Source organism: Phalacrocorax carbo, chromosome 2, assembly GCF_963921805.1.
Source record: "Phalacrocorax carbo chromosome 2, bPhaCar2.1, whole genome shotgun sequence".
Lineage (NCBI taxonomy): Eukaryota > Metazoa > Chordata > Aves > Suliformes > Phalacrocoracidae > Phalacrocorax > Phalacrocorax carbo.
In genome coordinates, this window is record NC_087514.1 from 115,164,629 (window position 1) to 115,186,962 (window position 22,334).

Here is a 22,334-nt window from a genome sequence, read left to right on the forward strand (position 1 = left end):
GTAGCCGTCCATTTGCTGTTTAGCCTATATTTTCTGTTCTGACATGCTTAATCTGTTTGACATGCTTACTGCAAGCTGGCTGAGCTGTGCTGCAGATGGGTGATCACAACTTGAGGCATGCATTCCCACACCCAGATCTTGCATCATCCCTTGTGCTGATGCAGTTGCCTTCTGAGCCAGGTTTCCATCAGTGATCTGAGCTAACAGGAACCGATCCATTACGGTCATGTGAGGTCTAGCTCAGCAGACTGCAGCTAGTTTGTATTACTTTCCAATATCAATCTGTTTGTAACAGGAAACCATCACTTTCTATTACTCCTGTCCCAAGCATTATACCAGCTGAAGAATAAATGTATTCTTAAAAATATTAATGGGACTAGAAATGTAGTGTCGAAGGTGCTTGGGGGGAGGATTAGTTTTGAAAAGTGTAATTTTCTTTGAAGTGACCAAATCTCACAAGTATAATGCCTGGTTTATCAGTATGTCTGAACATCTCAGAACACCTATTTATTTATTTATTTATTTACTGGCATTAGTATGGTTGGTTAGAGTTTTTCTTAGAAGCTAATATTTTAAGATATCCTATATACTTAGATGGGTTCTTTTATGACTGACTTTATTTAAATTATGACCCTTTTTTCTTAAAAAAAAAAAAAGTCATCATTGAATTATTGGGATTTTAAGTAAAGCACAGTCCCAGTATCCCTCTGAAGCAGAAAAGTCAGCAATTCTTTGTCAGACTTCTTATTCATTGCGTGCTTTTCCTAGTGTTTAAGATGGGTGACTGAACTGCTAAAAATTTAATCTTACTTCATTCATTTTACAGGTTGAGCAGTCAAAAGTTTTAATCAAAGAGGGTGGTGTTCAGTTACTACTTACAATAGTTGACACACCAGGATTTGGAGATGCTGTTGATAATAGTAATTGGTAAGACATTCTTTGTGTGTTCTCCCACAATAATTCTGAATTTTGTTTTATATATGTGTGTGTGAGGTATCACCTTGTGACATTCTCTTTTAAATGCACACTTCGATCTTCTGTTAAAATATTAACGCTTTTAAACTTTTCAGTTAGCTGAAAACTTTAACTACTGTAGTTCCAAGTACCTTTTATTACTTGACTGGAATGCTGTCAGCTTTTCCCTTTAAAGTGGATGGAGCATTTGGCTCTTAGCCACACATGCAGCGTGCAGAACCAACTTCTGTGCTGTCACAAGATGTGACCAGTAATGCGTATTCCTTTAGCTGCTGTTCTTAAGTGTTCTATTTAATGCTATTACAATGAAGGTAATTGTGTTTGAAAGGGTTTTTCAAGGAACTCACAGCTTGTATCTTCAGAGCTATGTAGCTTGGTTGTATGTTGAGGAGCTGGTCACTTAAAATGTTCTGTGTTGAAGTCTCTTAATTTAAAAAAAAAAAAAAAAGGCAAGCCATGGGAAAATAGTATACATCTATTTCTAGCAAAGACAGACTTTTTTACATAAATGATACAACTTACAGGTTTTTATTCATGTAACCTCTGCAGTTGGCAGCCAGTTATTGACTACATCGACAGTAAATTTGAGGACTACCTGAATGCAGAATCTCGAGTGAACAGACGTCAGATGCCAGATAACAGAGTGCAGTGTTGTTTATACTTCATTGCTCCTTCAGGACACGGGTTCGTAGTAATGTATTTTATGTTTCATTTCTCTGTCTTTTTATCTCAGATAAACATCCAAATTTGGCATTTAGTTATGTAAAGTTCCAAACAAGATTTTCTTAATGGCCTGCAGACCATGCTTAATTTCAAAGATGAGCTTACTTTGGCTTGTCAAACATCAGCAAGTCAGACTAGTAATAATGTAGAACACCAGAAAACATTATTACACATGAACCACATAACAAGAAAAATATTTTTAGAACAATTAAAATGCACTGGCGTTCACAAGTGCCAGATCTTTGTGATCTTTTGTTCACATTAGAAGGAGAAACTGGTTCACACTTCAAGCAACAGGATTTTTCCTTTCCAGTCTTCCTCTCTTGCTTTGATGTTAATCATAAATTGAAGATGGGAAGTCTCATGCGGATCCTTATAAGTGTCCTTTAATTCACCTGGGGTGTAATAATTTGTCTAGTGACAGTTCCAATATAGGTGTTATGGATTTCTTACTTTTTTCAATTATTATGCAATCTTCCACCCCTGCTTAGTTTTTAACTTGATCAGACCTCTATCTAGTGGTAGAGAGAGAGAACTGCATTTTCAGGGTGTGTTAGATGCAGATTGACTGTATCCGAAATTGATCAGCATTTTATCATTGTATTATAACTGATTAAAATTTTGTCAGACTCTTAAGTTATACCTTCAAAACCAGAAGGAGGAGGGGATAAGTAGCCTTATTCTATTGTTTGGGTCACAAGTAGTGAACCTTGTTGGAGGGAGTAATGAAGGAATTCTGAGGAATATTCCTCAGGCAGTGAAACATGCCGACGATTACACTCAGCTTCTGTAGCTACCATTGAATGGTTCTAATAATTTTGAACTAGACAGAGCCTTCTAAATTTTGGAGAGAAATACTGGGGTTGGAGAACTGTTTCTTATGTAGACTTGCCTTAATTAAACATTATTTTGTTGTTCAACATGCGTGTTTGTAACGTCAGTTTTGCTCAATATGCATGTCAATTTTAAATGCAAACACTTGAATCCTTGGCATGCACTGTTCCACTAGTGTGCAAAATCAAAATGTCATGTAAATAAATGGAAGATGATCCCTCCCTTGTGTTAGTCAATCGTTTTTGAGCTAACTTTCAGATTCTTCAAAAAACATGTATCTTTCCTCCACGACTCCCTTTTTCCTGTTAAATTTTTCTAAACCAATGGGAGGTATAAATTGTTTGTAAGGGAAAAATAAAGGTAATGCCTCAGATAAAGTAAGTTCTGGTCACTAAATTTGTGAGGATAAAACTGGAAAAGTATGTTCCTTGTATGGGTATTTGATGTTATTCTTGGGGAGAAAAGTGTAAAGTTGAGCTAGGTTCATATAGTGTTTTTCAATTACTGGAGTAAATGCTTGGAATTGTGATCTAATTAAGGAAATGAATGGAGCATAGAGAAAATCAGTGCTGCTGTTAGCATTCATTTCCTCTTTTAGGATGCCATCATCTCTGAAAGGACATTGCTCGCTTCCTACCTGGGTTTTGTGGTAGTGCAGTCTTCAGTCACATTTCCTGTGCAGACACCAGCCCATATAACCCTTTGAGTAGTGTACTCTTCACTCTTAATGCATGATTGTATTTACATCGAATTAAAGCATTTGTAGGAGAACTTGCTTTTGTTTGTCCTTATGACCCAATACATTTGCAAAAGCCAGCTTGTTACAATGTATAAAGAAAAAATTGCAGGTTAGGTCCTTCCATTTTCAGCTGGTATCCCCATAAACCACTGACGGGTTAATTTGTGTGGGGGTGGGGGGAGAGAGTGAAGAGCCGGGAGGAGCCTTCCAGGTAAGTGAATGGGGTGATAATGAATTGCAGCCTCTTTCTGCAATTCTAGGACCTTTGTGTAAAGGCTTTGGTCTCCACTGTAAACTCAAGACCTTGAGGTGAGCACTGGTGGTGTTCTGAACTATTCTGCTTTGGTGACTGCTCTTCAACCTGGTGCTGCCCTGGGTAGCTTTTTGAAGAGAGGAGAGGGAAAGTATATTAAGGTGAATGGAGAGCCAAACCAGTGCTTTTAATTTAGGTGTGCATTAATGTTAGCTATTTAATGGAAATGTTGAGAAGCTGAGAAATTCAGTGGCACATAGAAAATGTTAAAGTGAAGTTAAGTATGCATTCTTAAACATTTTCTTTATTCTTTTACATATGGTTTGGAAAATAAGCTAAATTTGAATACCGAATGAATCTGGTTTTAATGTTCCTAATCCTAATTTATTTTATATGACAAATAATCGTGTTAAATACTTTAAGTGAATCCTTTAAGCCTGACTAAACTCGCTACAATTCTGAAGCGTTAATGCATCAGAACCTCTGGTTTTACTTCAGCAAGCAGGAAATATTTACCACTTTGATATACATTGCTGGTTTTATATACCCATGTGGTGGGTGTTTTAGTTTTTCTGTCATTGTCATCCACTTTCATAATGGTCTTTTTGTTATAATAACGATTTAGAGATTAGATATTTCTAGTTCATTAGGCCACAGATTTTACTATGCAATACAAATAAACATGACTTTCAGAAGCTGAAACTGCATATGTGAACAGAGCATGATTCACAGCTGTAAACTCTCACTAGTCAAGCTTTAAATAGGACTCTCTTCCAGCTAATGACACAAGCTATACTACCTTCACAGGAGATTTCATATCACTTGCTTAAATGAGTGTAATTTCAGCTAGCAACACTCTTGTGACTACTAGTAGTATTAATTTACTACTGACTCCTCTGGTATTATATGATTCTAGGGGATTTCCTATAGCAGTTGCAGGTAGCCTTGTGGATTTCACTCAAGCATCTATCACTCATAAATCAGTGTCTCAAGTAGTTGTCAGGACAAATCTCAAATAATTTGTACATTTTTGTTTAATGACTATAAATTGCAAAGCTCTAATACTGTCTTTCAGACTTAAGCCTTTGGATATAGAGTTTATGAAGCGCCTGCATGAAAAAGTGAATATCATTCCACTTATTGCCAAAGCAGACACACTCACACCCGAGGAATGCCAACAGTTTAAAAAACAGGTGAGTTGAAAGATTAATATTTACAAAATGGCATGATTTAGTAAGTTGATCCGTGTGGAAATGGTGAGATTTAACTTCTTACATGCAAAGTTTAAACCCTGAAGCAACGACTTGAGACAGCAAAGCTAAGTAATTTATATCTCTAGATGTAATTATATTTCTTGGTGAAATAATCTTGTTTCTGTCCTCAGGGGAGGAGGTTTCAAGTGTAGTATGGTTCTTGGCAAGTGAAATAATTCACTGCTGAGATAAAAATCAGTAAGGGAGGAAGGGAGCTTTCAAGATCTAGGTGCCTAAACAGAAGGTGTGTGTTTAAAAAAAAACAACATTAAGTGTTACAGTATTATTGACTGTATTGTGGTATTCACTTCCATGTTGATGCACTGTATTTATTAAAGATGCCTCAAATATACCTGTTGTTGTCAGTATACCTGTTGTTCAGTTTTGGGCTGTAGTAGTGCATTTTAAAGATGGTGAAATAATTCTGACATTGATACAACTGATATTTCTTTGTATTTGTAGAATAAATTTGGTATTAGTGTCTCCATGTGTTTTATGTCATGTTTTATGCTATGTTTTATTTCAACTACATGATTACAGTAGAACGTTTAGGCTTTGCTGTATTGTATGAGGAGTCAGAACAGGACAAGACAAGGCATGAGGTTTGTTTTATTGAACTGTGTCCAGTTCTAGTTTAGAAGAATACAGGTTCTGAAAAGAAGTTGGCATTAAGAGATGTTGTGTGCAAAACTCTTTATTTAAGACTAAAAATTAAAGGGCATTTTCTGCCTTGGAGAAACTTAAGCAAGTTGCAATAGGCCTGAAGTATGTTTTGGTTGCAGTTCATAAGTTTTTTTGTGGGTGGTTTGTTTTGGGTTTTTTTTTTTATTTGGGGGGGGCGGGAATTGTAGAACGCAGAATATTTCTTAATATCAATTAGTTGATGTTAAAATAGGGAGACTTTCCCAAATCAAACTTTGAAAGTAAGTCCTTTCACGAATTGGAAACTTATGTTCTTGTAAGACTGCAAACTCATGAACCAGAAATATTCCCCAGGGCTCTGCAGTGTAGCTGTCAGCTAAATCGTCTAATATTTTTCCATTCTAAAATTCTAGAAAACTAATCAACTTGTTTTTAAAAATACCCTTCAGGTAAATTGAGCACCAAAACAGTCTCATTTTTGATGACGCTGTCAGTTATTCTTAAATTTTCATTAGTGCGTGCAAATAGTTTTTAACACAACTAAATGCTAGAGTCAGTCCGTTAGTCATAAGCTCTATTAAAATAGGCAGGTGATCCTGCTTCAAGCAACTGATGCTCAGGTGAGCTAGAAACAGAAAAGAATAGGAGTGACAGCAGTAGCTATTGTGGGAACTCGAAGGACCGAAGTATGCCTGCAGTTATCTATTCAAATCTTTTTTTTTTTAAGGGACTCAATTGCGAGACTAGTCAGAGAATTTAAGCTGTGCTATATTAGTTTTTGCACGTGCAGGTAGAATTCCCATTAGTGTAAATCTCTGCCCTGTTGTAGAAAACTGACATTCATTTTTGCTGCCTTGTATTGATGCATAGTATTGTTAGCTGTGAGGCTCTGGCTCTGATCCTGTCTTCTGGCAAAGGAGAGATGGTCGTGCTAATAATCCCTTGGGGTCACATAATGGGGGTAAACGTGCAAGTTTTGTGATGTAACTTAGTCACTTAAATGCGCACAGATCTTACATATCAAACAGAAGGAGGGAGAATCAGATTGCTGCAAGAAAGAGTTATTACAAAGTATGAACAGATCACATGTTTTTTGTTCTTAGATAATGAAAGAAATCCAAGAACACAAAATTAAAATATATGAATTTCCAGAAACAGATGATGAAGAAGAAAATAAGATTGTTAAAAAGATAAAGGTAAATAATTTCCTTTTGAAAAACTGCTTAATGGAGGAGGGGAGGGAATGAAGAGTTTTTTGTCATTAATGAAGAGCTCACCAAAATGTTTAAAAGAGAAAAATCAGATGTAAAGCTGTTCTAAGAGTCACTGTTCCTCAGCAGAGGAACTCTTAGATGACTTAGTGCTTTAATGGCTAAAATTCAGATCAAGAGCACTGCATCACTTGTTCATTTAATAAACTCTAAAAGATTGCTTTCTTTTTTTCCATCCCTATTTGGCTTTTACCCACCTACCACATTTTGTTTACTTCTGAGCTTTGAAGGAGGCAAGGGCTGTCTTTCAGACAGAGGTGTGCGGTGGCGCGAGAGTGTGTGCATCACAGTTAATAGCTGTCTGACTAATTGGTATACTGAAACCTTAATGGAGACGAACGACTAAAGAAAATCAAAAGGACTGTCAGGCTGTTGAAAAGCTTTTTCTTTGTTTACTCCTGTTTTTTGTTTGGTTTTTTTATGTTGGAGTCCATCTTGTATACATTTCTTGAGCCTTGCTTCTGTTTGTTCATTAGCTTTAACAGCCTGTAAGAGCTTTTAAATTTTGTTACTGTTTATCTGTCTAGGATAGATAAACACAAATAGCACAAATGGAAGATATTCTGGGACTAAGCCTAGAGGAGACAAGCAGAATAAAAGCAAGGACAACAGTCCAAAATACTTAGCTTTGTACACTGCTCCTTTCAGCTACTTGAAGCTGCTCTTGGCTCCTTTGTTGCTTGTTACACTGGAGGGATTTTTTTTGTTCAGCTGAAATCAAGAACTTGAAGTAGTTCTTTGCGAAACCTTTGAAAACTGGGTTACAAGATCCAGTCAAAGTAACAGTCCCTGTAGCCAGTGGAGATATGAATTGATAAATAATTACCGTGCAATTGAGTAAACAGGAAATGGTTTGCCGGTTGCTTAGCTTACTAAGTAACAGTAATGTCTGTTTCTTAACTAGATTTACAGAATACAACAGTGTAAGGAATTTCAAAGGCCTGTGTGTATATATATGCCATTAAACTAGGCAGAGGTCAGTAAACATAACTATTCTTGCACTTCGGGTAAGCTGTGTTGCAGTATTATAGCACCAAACTAGCTTACATCAAGTTTATACATGAGCATGCCTTCACTATCTTTTGGCAGTAGAAATTTTGGTTTTTGAAGTAATGCTTTATCTTGTAGGACCGTTTACCTCTTGCTGTGGTAGGTAGTAATACGATCATTGAAGTCAATGGCAAGAGAGTTAGAGGAAGGCAGTATCCATGGGGTGTTGCAGAAGGTAAGGCTTTCTCATTATTTTTATCCATTTAAAACTTATTAGTCAATATTTGAAATGTTTGAAATGCTTGATTTGAATGTGCTTTGGTCCAGAAATGTATTGAATGTACATTTTCTTATTCTGACAGTCTTGGAACAAGGTAAAGGTTCACCAACGCGTGACTTTGCAAGCAGATTACTGTTGAAGCCTCACTGAGGAATTGTAAAAACTGTAGTAAGCTACTACAGTTAATGATGAGGCTTAGATCACAACTGTTCGAGAGAATTCTTATTTTAACTTTCTTCATATCAAAACTGTCTGTCTTAAATTATTCTTTCTAGAGTATTCATATTATAAATGTTAATTTGATCAGCTTGACTAGCACAAATTCAATTTAAAGTTTCTGGAAGAATTTGGCTTTTTTCCCCAAAACATCAGAGTCCTGATTGCTGGGATGTAGCAACAGGAAGGTACCTGATAATGAATTGAATACTTTTGATAGGCTTTTTGTTTGTTTGTTTTTGTTTTAATTTAAGACTTAAAACTGCGTGTTCTTCTGGCAACTATTGCTTATGCTTTAATGCTGTTCACTTATTTCAAGTGGCACATGGCATGGCTTGCACCATGCTGTACAGTGAAACAATCACTAGTAAACTGTGTTTCCATGATCGTTGAACTTTTTCCTTGTAGTGTGCATGTACTGAATAAAGAGAAGATTTTTATTTCTGCCTTCCAAGCGCAACAGACTATAAATTTGATGCAGTGTAAAATAGACAAAAAAAAGGCAAAACAAAAAAAAAACCCAACCAAAACCCAACCAACAAGCAGTGTATGGACCAATACTTTAAAGAGAAATGCTGTAGCACTTTGAAGTGCGTGTCTGGCAGGAAATGAGGTTTGGCAGAAAGTAGAAACCAGCTGCACCAGAGAGGATCAAGCTCTATTTAAGGCTCTTGAGTTAGTATTTGGAGATGTACAAAATGGTGCTGCTTTTCTTTATTTTAAAACAAACTTCATAGATGCTTCACACTCATGTGACTGTACAACTTTTGGAAGGGAAGAACTAGCCTAAATAAAAGGAACCTCTTTAAGTGGCTTCCAGTCTGTCAGTTATGGACAGAATCCATGGAGATGATGCTTTTTTTGGAAGTATGACTTAAGGTACTATCTGAGTGGAACTCGCCAGTTTGTGTAAAACCATGGAATAAAACAATGCAGGAGTGCAGATAAGATGAACACACAAAGAGGCTGCATTCTTCATTTTTCGGAGGGTTTCACTGAACTTAACTTGGGTTATATTAATTGCATCCTTGTTTTTCTTCCTCCTTCCTATGAAAATGTCCATCTCTACTTCAGGCACACATTGGAACCTGCCTCGTGCCTTTCTTTTGTGTGAGCTAGGAGCTTTGTGTGTTGCCTTCTCTGTCTGCATGCCATAGAGTTCTGGGATGTGCATTACTCTCCAGTGTCATTTCATTATCTATCAGGGAAATGCCACTCACAGCATCAGCCTCTTCTACAGTAATGGGATGATAGGCACAGTGGAATAGGTGGCATCTATTGACAGCTGCCAGCGTACTCTCTTGGTCTGTAGGCAGGTGCATCAGATTAAATATACAGCCTTCCTTTGCTTAGTTAGTCAAGGACTAAATCCACATTAAAATTAAAATTTACTTTTGCAACACGTTTGGAGGGGCAGGGAGAAATAGGTTGCATTAAGTCTGTCTTCTAAAGGTTTTGGATGTAGTTAGACTGAGGTCTTTAGTTAGTGTCTGATCCTTAATTATACAATTGCGCTGGCAGGGCCTCCAAAGAATCATTAAGTTAGCTAAACTGGCAAAACTGTGTTCCTGTTGCAGTACCTTAATCTGCTGTACTTACTCGGAGTATGGTTTGCCAGTATGGCTTAGGGAAGCATAGGAATTTTGCTAGTAGGATATATTGATATAGTGATATTGTTAATGCTCTCCCACTGTTAACACACATCCTGTTTGAGTAAGGAAAGGCTGGAAGTAATCTGCTGCTGGAATGAACGTAGGGGATGGGTGACATCTAAAACCCTTACCTCTGCATAAGGCATGTATTTTGGTTGGCATCTCAACAAAAATTTACCTCTTTTTGTAGTTGAAAATGGTGAACACTGTGACTTCACGATTCTGAGGAACATGTTGATAAGGTAAGTAAGTTACAGGTAACATGAAGTTTTCTAGTATGTCTGAGAGATTGGAAAGTCATATATTGGAGAAAAAAAGGATTTGATCTAAATGAGTTTGTATTAATCCCCATATTTTTAGTTGTAAACAGTATCTTACACTTCATGGTATCTTGTTTAACAATGTATTTAGTAAGCAGTGGTGGTGGTGATTTTTTTTATAAATAGGTCTCTACTTTCTGATTACTTGTTATTAAAAATTGTGATAAACCATAGGAACCAGAGTTGTCTGTTAATGCTGATGTGTACTTAGTTGCAGACTCTTTTTTTAGAAACTTTCAGTGCTGCAGTTGTCTAAAGCAAGACTATCTGTGCTTCTCTGTGCTGGGCACAGAGTCCTGCGCTCAGAGCAGTTCAGTGACATCTGCTGTAACAACTGCTGGTTTGATTATTAAGCTTTGCTCTTCTCCAAGCTGACAATGGAGAAGTATTAGAGGAAGCTAATGTTTGTATCGAAGTCTTGAACTTTACGTTTAGCTTTTGCAGACTTAAAAGATAGAAACTAGGAAGTTTTGGCTTGTTTGTTTCTTGCCTGACATGCTTTGGCACATCTACTACAGTAGTAATACACAGCTTCAAATCTGTTCTCCAAATACTTGCCAAAACACTCCAAATCCACAGAACTCAAATTTTCCAAAGATTGGTCCTGTAAGTTAATGTTTGGAATATTGCAAACTTGAGATAGTTCAGTGCAAAATGATCTGGTATTTCTGTGACTTTGCTGTCTTGACAGCTCTAATTTAAATGGAAGAATGGCAACATCATGAGGACATTAATGGATGGATTTAGTTTAATTAAGACAATTTGCGAAATGAACATGGACTGATTTTTCAGATAGTATTTTGTATGCGTGCACTAAGCTGATGAATTACACTTATTGACAGAACTCATATGCAGGACCTGAAGGATGTCACTAACAATGTACATTATGAGAACTACAGAAGCAGAAAACTGGCAGCTGTTACATACAACGGTGTTGACAACAACAAAAATAAAGGGCAGCTAACAAAGTAAGTTCCTTTTATGGTTGTATTGCACTTCAATCTTTTTGCTCTATGGGCTGGTTGGTTGTGTTGGGTTTTTTTGGTGTGTTTTTTTTTAAAATTGGTTTTGTGTATGTGTGGTGGGATTCTTTTGTTTGGAGGTTTTTGGGGTGGTGGTGGTATTTACCCTCCAGTCAGCTGCTTCTTCACTGTGTTCTGGTCTGAACACTATACTTCCGGTTTACTTATGATTTGTTTTTTTCTATTTCATGAAGGTTTACACTAGTTTATCTGAACATGTTAAATAATTGGATTTTAATTAGATTAACTTCTGAAGAGAATCCTTACATTTACTGTTTCAGTTTATAAGTTTTATTTCATTGGTACTTATTGCAAAGTTGTTGTGCATTAGTGTTTCTATTTTTATGTATATACTTCTTTTGGAATTATTGGCTCTTTTGGTATGAAAGCTCAATACTCAGTGTCAGGGATGTTTTTGAGAAGAATGGGTTAATGTTTGTTTAGAAACTTGGGAAATCCAGATGTGCTACTGTCATCTTTTAAATGCTGCCCTGGCTACTTCCAGGGTTGCTTATCATGGTAGAGGAAATTTTTGCAACATCTCTCTTTTGTGAGAGGACAGTTGCAATGCAGGGGTTTTGGGTTTTGTTGCTGTTTTTTTTTTAACCCTAGTATGTCCTTTGAGTTACCTCTGACAGCAAGTTATTTGCCAACCTGATGAAATTATTGGAAGATTTAAAAGTAGGCTCTACTGTATTTTTCATTTTATAAATCTGAGAATAGCTACACTCTTAAACTTAAGTATCTGTCCTGCTCTACATGTGTCAACTCTATAAATAGTAATTAGTGATTAAATAATTAATTAGTGATGCTTTTTTTTGGTGCTGTATTTAAATACAAATTTCTCAACCAAAATATAGAGTAGTATTCTGTTTGGCTAATGATATGCCAAATTATAGCTGTTCTTCCTGAAATTAGATGTACAGGTAGGAACAGCAGATATTTCTGACAGCTACAAAGCCATTTTTCACTAAAGGAGTGTCTATTCTACACTATCTTAATGTTTGAAAGTGTCTGTGAGGGAGTGATTTAAGTGGACATGATTGATTTAGCTTCATCTAGTGTGAGCCTACCTGAGGCTTCCCTCCTCAGCATTGACAAAAAAATATAATAGTTTGTCAGTTAAATCAACTCTTCAAAAGTGTACTTCAAATTTAGGTAGAGTTTGTAGTGAGGTCAAGTCTTAAAAAGAGTAGTCTTCAAATACGTGTATCCATAACGCAGCGGTTACTTCTCACTGCCATGTTTCCTGCCATCATGTTATCCCTGACTTGCACCTCAAGGCTTCTGAATGCATATAGCAAGTATGTTAGAAATATTTCTCAAGCTACACTTGTCCTCCTAACAGTATTATGTTGGTGGTAAGGAGAGGAGGAGTTTTAAGAAGTAAAATTACTAAATGAGGTAGTCACTGTGGAAAAATGGGGGGGGGCATGTAAGGTAGTTTGCACATTTGAGAACAAAATGGTGCGGGTGGGCACATCAGAGAAGAAAATGTGCTTGACCGCAAGAACTTGACCCAACTTTCTCTTTGCTGAGGTGGTACTGTATTAAGAGTAGCACAGAATAGAGAATTCTACATTTTTTTTCCAGGACTTCTAACTTGCTATTACTATGTTTTATTGTACTATTATTTACTATTACAGTACTGAAAAGTAAAACTTTTTCATTGCAGTTTTGTGTATCAGAGGAAGTTGTTTTGATTTTTCATAATGTTGTTGAATACCATGTTTTATCCCTTTCAAAATCTTAGTATGTTTTCCTTAGATTCAGAAAAATTGTTATTTCAATAACACTTTCACCACTTTTTTGTCTGCTGAAATTTGTGTTAGCCTGCATTTACAGACATAGTTTAGTCTGTTCCCTGATTCAAGAAAGGATTGGTTATTCTGCATTGTTCTTTAAAAGAACAACGCAGTGATTTTTGGTTTTGTTTTTTTTAATCCCATATTGCAAACATAACAAGATGCATTTTTGTATAAATGCATCTACCAGAAGGTTTCAAAACTGTCTTTGTTGTTGTTCATTTCCCCCCTTCCTCCACCCCCAGCCAATTTTTGATAGGATTGCTGAGGTTTTGTTTTTATCTAGAATTTACACTAAGAGGTCCTGGATTACTCTGCTTTCTGAAGCATGCTTACTTTTGCATCTCCTGCCATCTCAGGTCACTGTGCTGTCCCACCCAAATATTTCTAGGTGAATGTGCCTTTTGGAACAATTTTCTCCGTAAGAAATCTGTTGCTTAGGACGCTGCAGTACTGCAGCTCAGAAGTGATTAAATACAACTGGTGTTCTTAGCCATCAGGTTTTCTCTATTTTTTTTTTTTTCCAAGAGAAGAAATAAATTATTGCAGTTTGTATGACTCTGCAACAGACGGTGCCACCTTTCAGATGGCTAACTTGTAAGAAATATTTTGAGTCTTTCCTTGGAGTTTGTTTCTCCAAACATAGGGTGCCTTAATAAGTAAACAAATAAAATTCTTGAATGCATATACTGGTTATGAAGCAGCTGATGCTGTTCTTGTCTTGTTATCTGTATGTTGCAGCATTTTTTTTTTAAGCTTTAACATATTTTTTTGGCTTCAATGTGTTTTCGTAGTTTTGAATCTATCACAGTTGAAGCAGCATAGAAGGAGTTTTCCAAATAACCATGTGTCTTCCTGGAATTAATTGAAAAAGGGAAAACCAGATATTAGCAGTTCATCTGTGCATCCTCTTAGGAATTTTATGTTTGCCTGCTTGCCTTTTGAAAGAAGTGTCTGTGTCTCAAAATGGAGCAATATTTGACTTGTCCTCTGGAAATCTGATTTGTTCACGGGAGACAGATCCTCTGTCTCCATAAGAGAATGGAGACGTGCTCGGATGCTATCTGGTGGTATTACAAGCATACTGTTAAACACAGATACAGCCACTGGCTCTGGAAACTCCTAAGCTGCTGTTCCTTTGTAAGCTGGGAGGGTACACATAAGAGGAGAAGCACAGGCAGTGGTTCTTGAATTTTTCCAGAATTATCTCCTACTGGCAGCTGTTGGAGTCTGGATTGACCTTTTGTACCTTTAAAACAGCTGTATTTCTATTATCTTAGCAGATCTTTGTTTTTCATGCAACTGTTAACATATTTCTTTGAACAAAAATGCAAATGTGAAAACAAATAGAAGTATGTGCTACAAGTTTTATTAATACTGTGTGGATGAATCGAAGCAATTTCTTCCTTCCAGCTGAGAATTTTTTCTCTGATTTGTCTCCTTGGATTTGGTGAAACTCTAATTGACTGTTCTACAAATAACTTCTTGACCTAAGAGCAATCCAAAGCATGTGTTTTCCATGATCATGTAGCCTTTTCGTATTTCAGGTTTAGTGTCAGATTCCTTCAAATTTTCAACAACATCCCAACCATTTAAAAAACAAAAAGTCTGGGGTAACCTTCACATACATGGATAACTTTTCCCTTCAAACTATGTGGTAATTGTAATTTCACACGTGTACTGCATGACATGTGAGAAAATTGGCATTTGTTCCGAAATTTACAATTTTTAATTTGAGAAATCTTTACAGTTTGCTGTGTGGACCTGATATCTTCAGTGAGTTTAAAAGCAAAGCCTTATTTTATTGAAAGTCATATTGTACACTGTAAAGATGAGCCGTAGCCATCTACCGATCTGTTCAGTAACCTGTCACACAGGGTAACAAAATACACAATGCATAGGTCCTTCTAACTGCTTAGCTTAGGCTACTTCTAACTCCTTTTGCCTAGGTTCTTAGCAGATTCTGTGGAACAGTTCCAATGTTATTAAGCCTATCTTACTGTATGGTGAGACTTAATATCAGGATCTTGTTTTCAGACTTCTTTTTTCCTCTCCTATAGTACTAGTGAAGTGCTAACACAAGGCATGCTCGGGTTAAGCATCATGCTCTGGGGAGGTGACATTGCAGCCAAGCCTTCTACAGAGCTGAGCTCAGCCGCCGGTGAGACCTCTGCTGGCCATTGAAGTCAAGTGCTCTTTTTGTAGCACAAGAACATTCGTGGGTTTTTAATACGGTGTCCTTCACTAGGTGACAGTTTTTAAATGAACGGATAAGCCTCTATGACATTGGTTTCCAAAACTTTGTTTAGAGCAAGTGGTTGTTCACGTCGCAAAAATATTTAAAATAGCTTCAAAAGCATGCATTATTCTAGGGACACTATTCCTGAAAGTATCTGCACATCAAACATGCATTAATATTTACATGGTGTAGTGATTTATTAACTGAATTTGAAAGAAATAAAACAAGCTTTAACTAACAGTCTTTCCTCTTACTGTGAAAAATTTGCTTTTGGGGAGCACATAATTAGCTTTAGGAGTCTATTAATAATGAATTTACCTTTTTAATTATTGCTTTTTGGTTTTGTGGTTTTATTTAAGCATGCTAAGTTAAGCCTCTGTATTTTTTGTTTTTTAGATTTGACACAGTTGAAGGCATGTAAGTGGTCATTTAAATTTTTCCAAAAAACTTAAAGACAAAAATTTTATAAACACAAAAAGGGTTTCACTGTTTTATGTTTCAAATTTAAAATAGTTTCCTGTTATCCCACTCTTGGCATTGTTTTTTTTTTTTCCCTAGCAGGTTTTTTTTTTTGTGTTCTAAAGCTGTGCTGATGTAAACTTTAGGAATTTACAAATACTTTCAGTGACAAGTATCTCTGTAAAAACCCATCCTTTTTAGAAACTTTTTGGCTATGCCTCAAGACTAATTCGGTCAAATTTCAACAATGAGTAGAGTTGCATAAATTGACATTCCCCCCCCATTTCTATCTGTAGCTCAACCATCTCTGTATAGATGCTTATAAAGAATTAGTGGGATTTTCATCCTTATCTGTAAATTTACAACTCTTCATTAGACTGGGGAATTAGTTACTTTAATCTTTTCTGACCATGGTTTTACTTTATTACTGGCTCGCAGAGGTTCCACTTTGCACGTATCTAGAATAATTTTCATTTGGGGAGATTAATTTAGAGGGCTGTTTTAACATAAATCCTGTGAAATCAGTTAATTGTTTTACACCTTTGTATAGTGGTTGGTGGTTGTTTTTTACTTCAGCTCTTTTTTTTTAAGTCCCTTGTATAGTTTTATCCTGAAATACAGGATGATGTGCTTTTACCCATGTCACATACTTAAGACCTAACAAAACCAGTTGTGACCTATGTTGTAAAGCTCTCAGCTGTAAATGCTCGCTTGTTACTTTATGAAATTTTCTGTGCAGTCTGATTTTTACCACTTTCTCAAATACAGCCACGTGACGTCCCCATTAGATTATTAGGTTGTCAATAGAAGGATGGTTCCACTCCCATTTCAAGTCTGTAGAAACTGCAGCTGTGATTCCTCAGTATTCAGATCTACTTCCTAGGTTAATTTTTGAAGAGCAGATACAGTTGAGAACTTTATACTTCTAAAAGGTAACAAGAAAATAGTCTTGTTTTGACAGCTGGTTAGCTTCCACAAGTACTGCTACTCACCTCTTCTTTCATTTCCTTCTTATTTTTGTGTATGGTTGTATTTCACTTGTGTGTTAACCATTTTTTTTTATTCCTTGACAAAATTTGCCAGCAGTTGGCCTTCTGACGGGCTAAAGTAAACATTAGACTAAGCATCAGTTTCAGTGCCATATATTATACAGCATTTTACTCACTAATCCAGGCTTTGCCACTATTAGTTCAGATTCCATTACATTTTATTTTTTAATAGAAATGCCATTTTCTTCCTCCTCTCCCCCCACCAATTGTCACCTTTAAAATACTGGTATTTGAGGAAAAAGTGCATATGGCCTTGAGTTCATATGACATTGATTACTTTCACTGTATAGTTAGCTGGTGGGCAAGCAGGAAAGCTAAAATGAGCCATTTACAGTCAAAACAGATCTTAACTATTTTTGATATATAAACTCCTTTAAGAATGAGTGGCAAATTCTGAATCAAAATAGACATGGCTAATTACATTTCAGTCATCACTAAAAGTCAATTCTTTCTCCTTTTAGAATGCTTTTTCTGCATGATTTGAATCAGAACAGGTTTTATGTTTTTTTAAGAAATGAAAATAAAATTGGTTGGGTTTTTTTAATAGGTCTTAGTCTTACAGCCTCTATTTTACAATCTGCTGGTCTGAATAACTTTTGCATACATTACAGTAGATGTCCTCTGCTGGTTAATTTTAACAGTTCCAAATATATTCAGGTCTTCATTTTTTTACCAAGACAATAGTTAAAGCTTTGTCATTTTAAGCTGTGCATACTCAAAACTGAAACAAGAGGCCAGTGGTTTGTTTTGATTGCTCTTGGTTGAGCAGGAGAAAAGTCTCTTGAGACTGTATGTAGCAATCATCACTAGATCAAAATCATCCTGCTTTATTGGATATTTAGTGTGAAACTTGCTATTTAATACCTGTATCACCATAACACGGATTGCAGGCTTATACAGCTTTAAGAATTCTGTAGAATCCAGGAAAGTAGTTACCAAAAAGTGTGTAGAAAATATAAAAATAATGTACATTAAGTTTATTAGGAGCTTTCTAAAGGAAAATCTTCCAACTAACGCTTTCATGAAATATTGATGTTCAGTTGCCCAAACCTTTTTTGCCAAGTATGACCACAGTGTTCAACACAGTTGTAATGTTAACTTACTTTTGGGCTCACATGGAACAGTGAAGATTTAGAGAGGAAATGGGATTTTTGTCTGCAACGCTCTTAAAATTTTTGTGTCCATTAATTTTTGTATATATTTGAACGGGAAGGAAAAAGATGCCTGAAGATCACATGGAAGATGCTAATTTTTTTTTGTTGTAACTTTGACTTCCTCTCTTCCCATGACCAGGTTCTCCTAAAGATAGAAAGTCAAGAGTTTCTGTTAACCTAAATGTAATGTAAATCATTTGTGGGAGAGGAAAAGATATTGTATGAAATGTTTTTTCGTTAAGCTTTCCTCAAAACAGTTAATATAAGAAGGCAAATTGAGTTTAAGCTAGCAGTGCATACAGCCATGCTACTTATCTTAATGCTTCAGCATTTTTATCTTGGGGTTTTTTTTTTTACAGATGTCCTAATGTAACAGGCAGGAAAAATAGTTCTTATTAGCTAACTACTTCTTCTGGATTTCTGGCAGGAGCCCGTTGGCACAGATGGAGGAGGAAAGGAGGGAGCATGTAGCCAAAATGAAAAAAATGGAAATGGAAATGGAACAGGTGTTTGAGATGAAAGTCAAAGAAAAAGTTCAGAAACTGAAGGACTCTGAAGCTGAGGTAATCGAAATGTCTTAAACCTCAATATGCTTGAGGCTGAACAAGTGTAGAGATGGCTCTTTTTCCCAAGACGTTGCAGCATAACCTCTGTCTAGGAGCCGATTCTGTAGTTAGATTTTATGTTTAAAGGCAGCTCAGTTACTCTTTCTCAGCTTGTTGTCTTTGCTGAAACGGTAAAGCCCAAACTTAAAATGTAACTTTAATGTTCGCATGCATTCTCTTCTTATTTTCACAACCACTGCATGTTAAAATACTCCTCAACGTTCTTACCCTCTTTTTCTTCCTCTTCTTTGGAATATTTTATGCCTATTTTCTTCCACGTGCTTTAAAAAGTTCTTGAGACTTCCATGATTTACGTAGGCAAATGTAGTAATGATAATTTGCATATTTTAAAAGTATTTCAGGAATTTGATATGATGTCTATAAGAAGTCATCTGAATGAGAATTACTAGACTAAGTGACAGGGATATATTATTGTCAGTGTTTTGGAATCATTTGAACATACATAAATTTTATGGATATTTAATTTCTGTCATCTCCAGGTGAAGTCCTCACAGTGACCCCGTTTATGGGCTTCAAGCACCTCACGAAGTGATCTTTTTAAGAGACTATTATAAAATTACATTTAAGCAGAAAATTAATTTTAAGTTTTGAGGAGGCAGCTTCCCACAAGAAGCCTAATAGAGAAGTTCAAAACTGTCAAAGTTCCAAAAGAAAGTTTGTTTCTAAATTTGAGGCAAAGTGAGGAAACTTCAAAGGGCAGTTGAAATGCTTGGCAGCCTAGGCTTTGTAAGGAGCCACGGCATACTGGATCAGAGGGGAAAAAAAAATATCAGTCTAGATATATTTTTTTTTCTTCATTTTGGAGAAGCAAATAGATAAGGATATAAATGCTAAGCTACACCAGTCAGCAATTTGAGGATTTAAAAGCTAGATGTTTTATCTGGATCACAGTGCTTAATTAGTCACCAGATTTTTCCTTCCTTGGTTTGTCTCAAATCTTTTGAACCCATTTATACTTCTGGCCTCCACGCTCTCCTTGTTACATGAAAAACAAACAAAAATCTTCCTTTTTGTTTTTCATGTACCTCATGACTTTTTGACTGAGTGCGTCCTGTGATACCTGCTTTTAGATTTTCATGCAATTCATTCTTTTTTCTTCACCCTTCATGACTGCATCGAGTTCTCCTGTATTTCTCTAAATGTAGAAAAGTAGGCAGTAGACAGTGCTAAGTAAAAAGCTTTTTTAAAAAAAAAACTGTAAAAGGAAATATGTTTTGAAGGGTTTGTGCAAGAGAGCAAGGAAAAAAGTGAGTTTTATTTAACTCAATTCAGAAACGTGTTACACCACACAAAAGGAATCACTTTTCCTGACAGTGTCTCAATTCTCACATACAACACGTTTGATTGTCAGTTTGTCCCATCAACTTGCAGAGAGATGTCTTATACTGCCCTGGCAGTGTAGACATTTCACTTCAATAACACTAATAGTAACTCGTGAATAAATTAATCCACTTAATGTTCTCCCAAATAGATCCTTAATATAATTAATACTGCAGGATGAAATCAGTGTTTGGGGTGTTTTTCCCACAAAGAGTCAAAGATTCTGCTAAATTAAGCATTACTGATACTCAAATGCCCTGCAACGTGCTTCTTAACATTTGCATCAAATATCACAACGTTCTGGAACTTCCTTTTGTTTGCCACATGCAGCAGCTTACAACTCCTGTTTGTAACTTGGGCGTGTTTTCTGTTAACTGTAAAATGAGACTATGGGATTAACACCCTTTTTGTTTCTGTTATCACTAATACCTATAACTTTAGCGGGTTTGTTCTGAGTTACTTTCTCTGAAGAGAAAATATAATCCTCTGTTTTCTTGCATTAGTATAGTTGATGTTTGTTACTACAGCTCCGAAAGTTGCTGCGTTTTCTGCACTTTTCGTAACTGTTTTCACAACTGTTCATAACTTTTTCTATAGCTGCAGCGACGCCATGAGCAAATGAAAAAGAATTTGGAGGCACAACACAAAGAATTAGAGGAAAAGCGTCGCCAGTTTGAGGACGAGAAAGCGAACTGGGAAGCTCAACAACGTATTTTGGAACAACAGAATTCTTCCAGGTAAATTGGAGTCCTGTTCTGTAGTTTTCTGCTAAAAGGCAATTTCTGTGGCGGTAACAGTCAGTGGTAGTTGAGCACTACAGAAGTGTCACTTAAAAACCAAGAAAAATCTTGAACTGCTCTTAGTTATAAATGAGCATATCAGAAATTTGGGGAAGATTATTAGCTTCTAAAGCAGATTTTAATCTGCAGAAAACACTATATCCATACCTAACTAGATCTATCTAGAAAAATTCTCTTTGTATGTGAAAGTTCAGTGGCATCAGTCGTCTGAGGAGTGAAGAGTTAAAGCTTTGAGAATGCAAGTGTATGATTTTCTGAGTCCTTGGAGGGGGAAATCTAGTGATAAATACATTGCTTGACTCCATGTAGCATAAGCACTGGTACATAACTTTCATACATTGTATTGCAACCAGTAAAGCTTTATAAAATGCATATTTTAAAAGATGTACATTAAAGCTTTTTTTTTTAAAAAAAAGATTAGAGCAAATATGCATTATTTAACAAACGTTTTCTTTTTGTATCGTTTTAGAACCTTGGAAAAGAATAAGAAGAAAGGGAAGATATTTTAAATGCATCATTTTGACCACCAGTTATGTATTAGTTGCCAATATGCCAGCCTGGACATCAGTGTTTGTTGGATCCGTTTGACCAATTTTGCACCAGTTGTATCCATAGTAATGGATTTAACAGCATGACAAATTTTTGTTAATTTTGATGGAGAATGAGATGCCTTGAATTGTCTAGGGTGTTGTGTACTTGGAAAAATAACAGCTCTGAGTACCTTTTTTCTTTTTTTTAAACAGATGTCATTTTAACGCAGAAGAAAACATTTTACTGTTGTACAATCATGTTCTGGTGGTTTGACGGTTTACAGGATATTAAAAAAATGCAAGGACTCTAGACTGTTTTTAGTGAGGATAAATTGCCATAATAAGATGCAAACGATGCTTCTCTATTATTATAATACAAGAATTCCATTCAGTGCAGCGTAACATACAATAATGTAATTTAGTCTAACACGGTTGACCCTATTTTTGACACTTCCATTGTTTAAAAGTACACATGGAAAAACAAAAGTTGTAGGCTTACAGTGCACCTAAGCTTTTTATAACAACCCCTTTATGTTTTGGGTTCTTTAAATATATGCTATTCTCATTTAGTAACTTCTTTAGCCAGAAGGATCTCATTACTGCTTCATTTTTTGTAATAACATTTAATTTAGATATTTTTCCATATATTGGCCCTCCTAAATAGAATATAGCTTCTTTCATATGGTAGGAACCAGTGAGTAAAACTTTCCTTTGACTCCCTTTTTACATTTTATGGTAAGTAGCTGGAAAATGCATTTATAGGTCATTTCTAGGCAAAATTGTGGAGTTAACTACCAACCTGTTTCTACCTGTGTGCAGTCTTTCTTTGTTTTACTAGAAATGGGAATATGGCCTCAAGAAAAACATCACCATTTCATATTTAGCTGTATTCATATACTGCATTTCTGTATTTTTGTTTGTATTGTAAAAAGTCACATAATAAACAATGTTGTGATGTAACACCCTGCTGTGTCAGAAACTTTAAAGGAGTTGAAACAGCCAAGAACTTCTTTGGGAAACCTTTGAGCCTTCTGCTCTCCATCCAGGCTGGATTGACCTCCGTCTTTGATTTGCCCAGGGGTTAGTATAAGGTACAGAAAATGCCTTTGCGGTGTGGATTGTTAGAAAAACCCGGTTCCCGTGGCTGTGCTCGGAATTGGCGAAACAAGGGTCAGTCTTGCC

At 36.1% G+C, this 22,334-nt stretch overlaps 1 protein-coding gene across 2 annotated transcripts in view; it reads left to right on the forward strand.

Moving 5' to 3' along the window:
* SEPTIN7 (septin 7) overlaps nucleotides 1–22,112 on the forward strand; it is a 61,391-nt gene extending 39,279 nt beyond the window's left edge. Inside the window, exons 3-13 of one of the 2 annotated variants that reach the window (XM_064443938.1) lie at nucleotides 827–927; nucleotides 1,525–1,659; nucleotides 4,600–4,717; nucleotides 6,523–6,615; nucleotides 7,819–7,915; nucleotides 10,019–10,070; nucleotides 10,991–11,116; nucleotides 15,611–15,631; nucleotides 18,304–18,439; nucleotides 20,420–20,559; nucleotides 21,092–22,112. In XM_064443938.1, the coding sequence (XP_064300008.1) occupies nucleotides 827–927; nucleotides 1,525–1,659; nucleotides 4,600–4,717; nucleotides 6,523–6,615; nucleotides 7,819–7,915; nucleotides 10,019–10,070; nucleotides 10,991–11,116; nucleotides 15,611–15,631; nucleotides 18,304–18,439; nucleotides 20,420–20,559; nucleotides 21,092–21,131 (1,059 nt within the window). In that variant the 3' untranslated portion in view covers nucleotides 21,132–22,112. The remainder of the gene's footprint in view (nucleotides 1–826; nucleotides 928–1,524; nucleotides 1,660–4,599; nucleotides 4,718–6,522; nucleotides 6,616–7,818; nucleotides 7,916–10,018; nucleotides 10,071–10,990; nucleotides 11,117–15,610; nucleotides 15,632–18,303; nucleotides 18,440–20,419; nucleotides 20,560–21,091) is intronic. The other variant, XM_009512396.2, reaches the window with a different exon arrangement.
* Nucleotides 22,113–22,334: the final 222 nt, after the last annotated feature.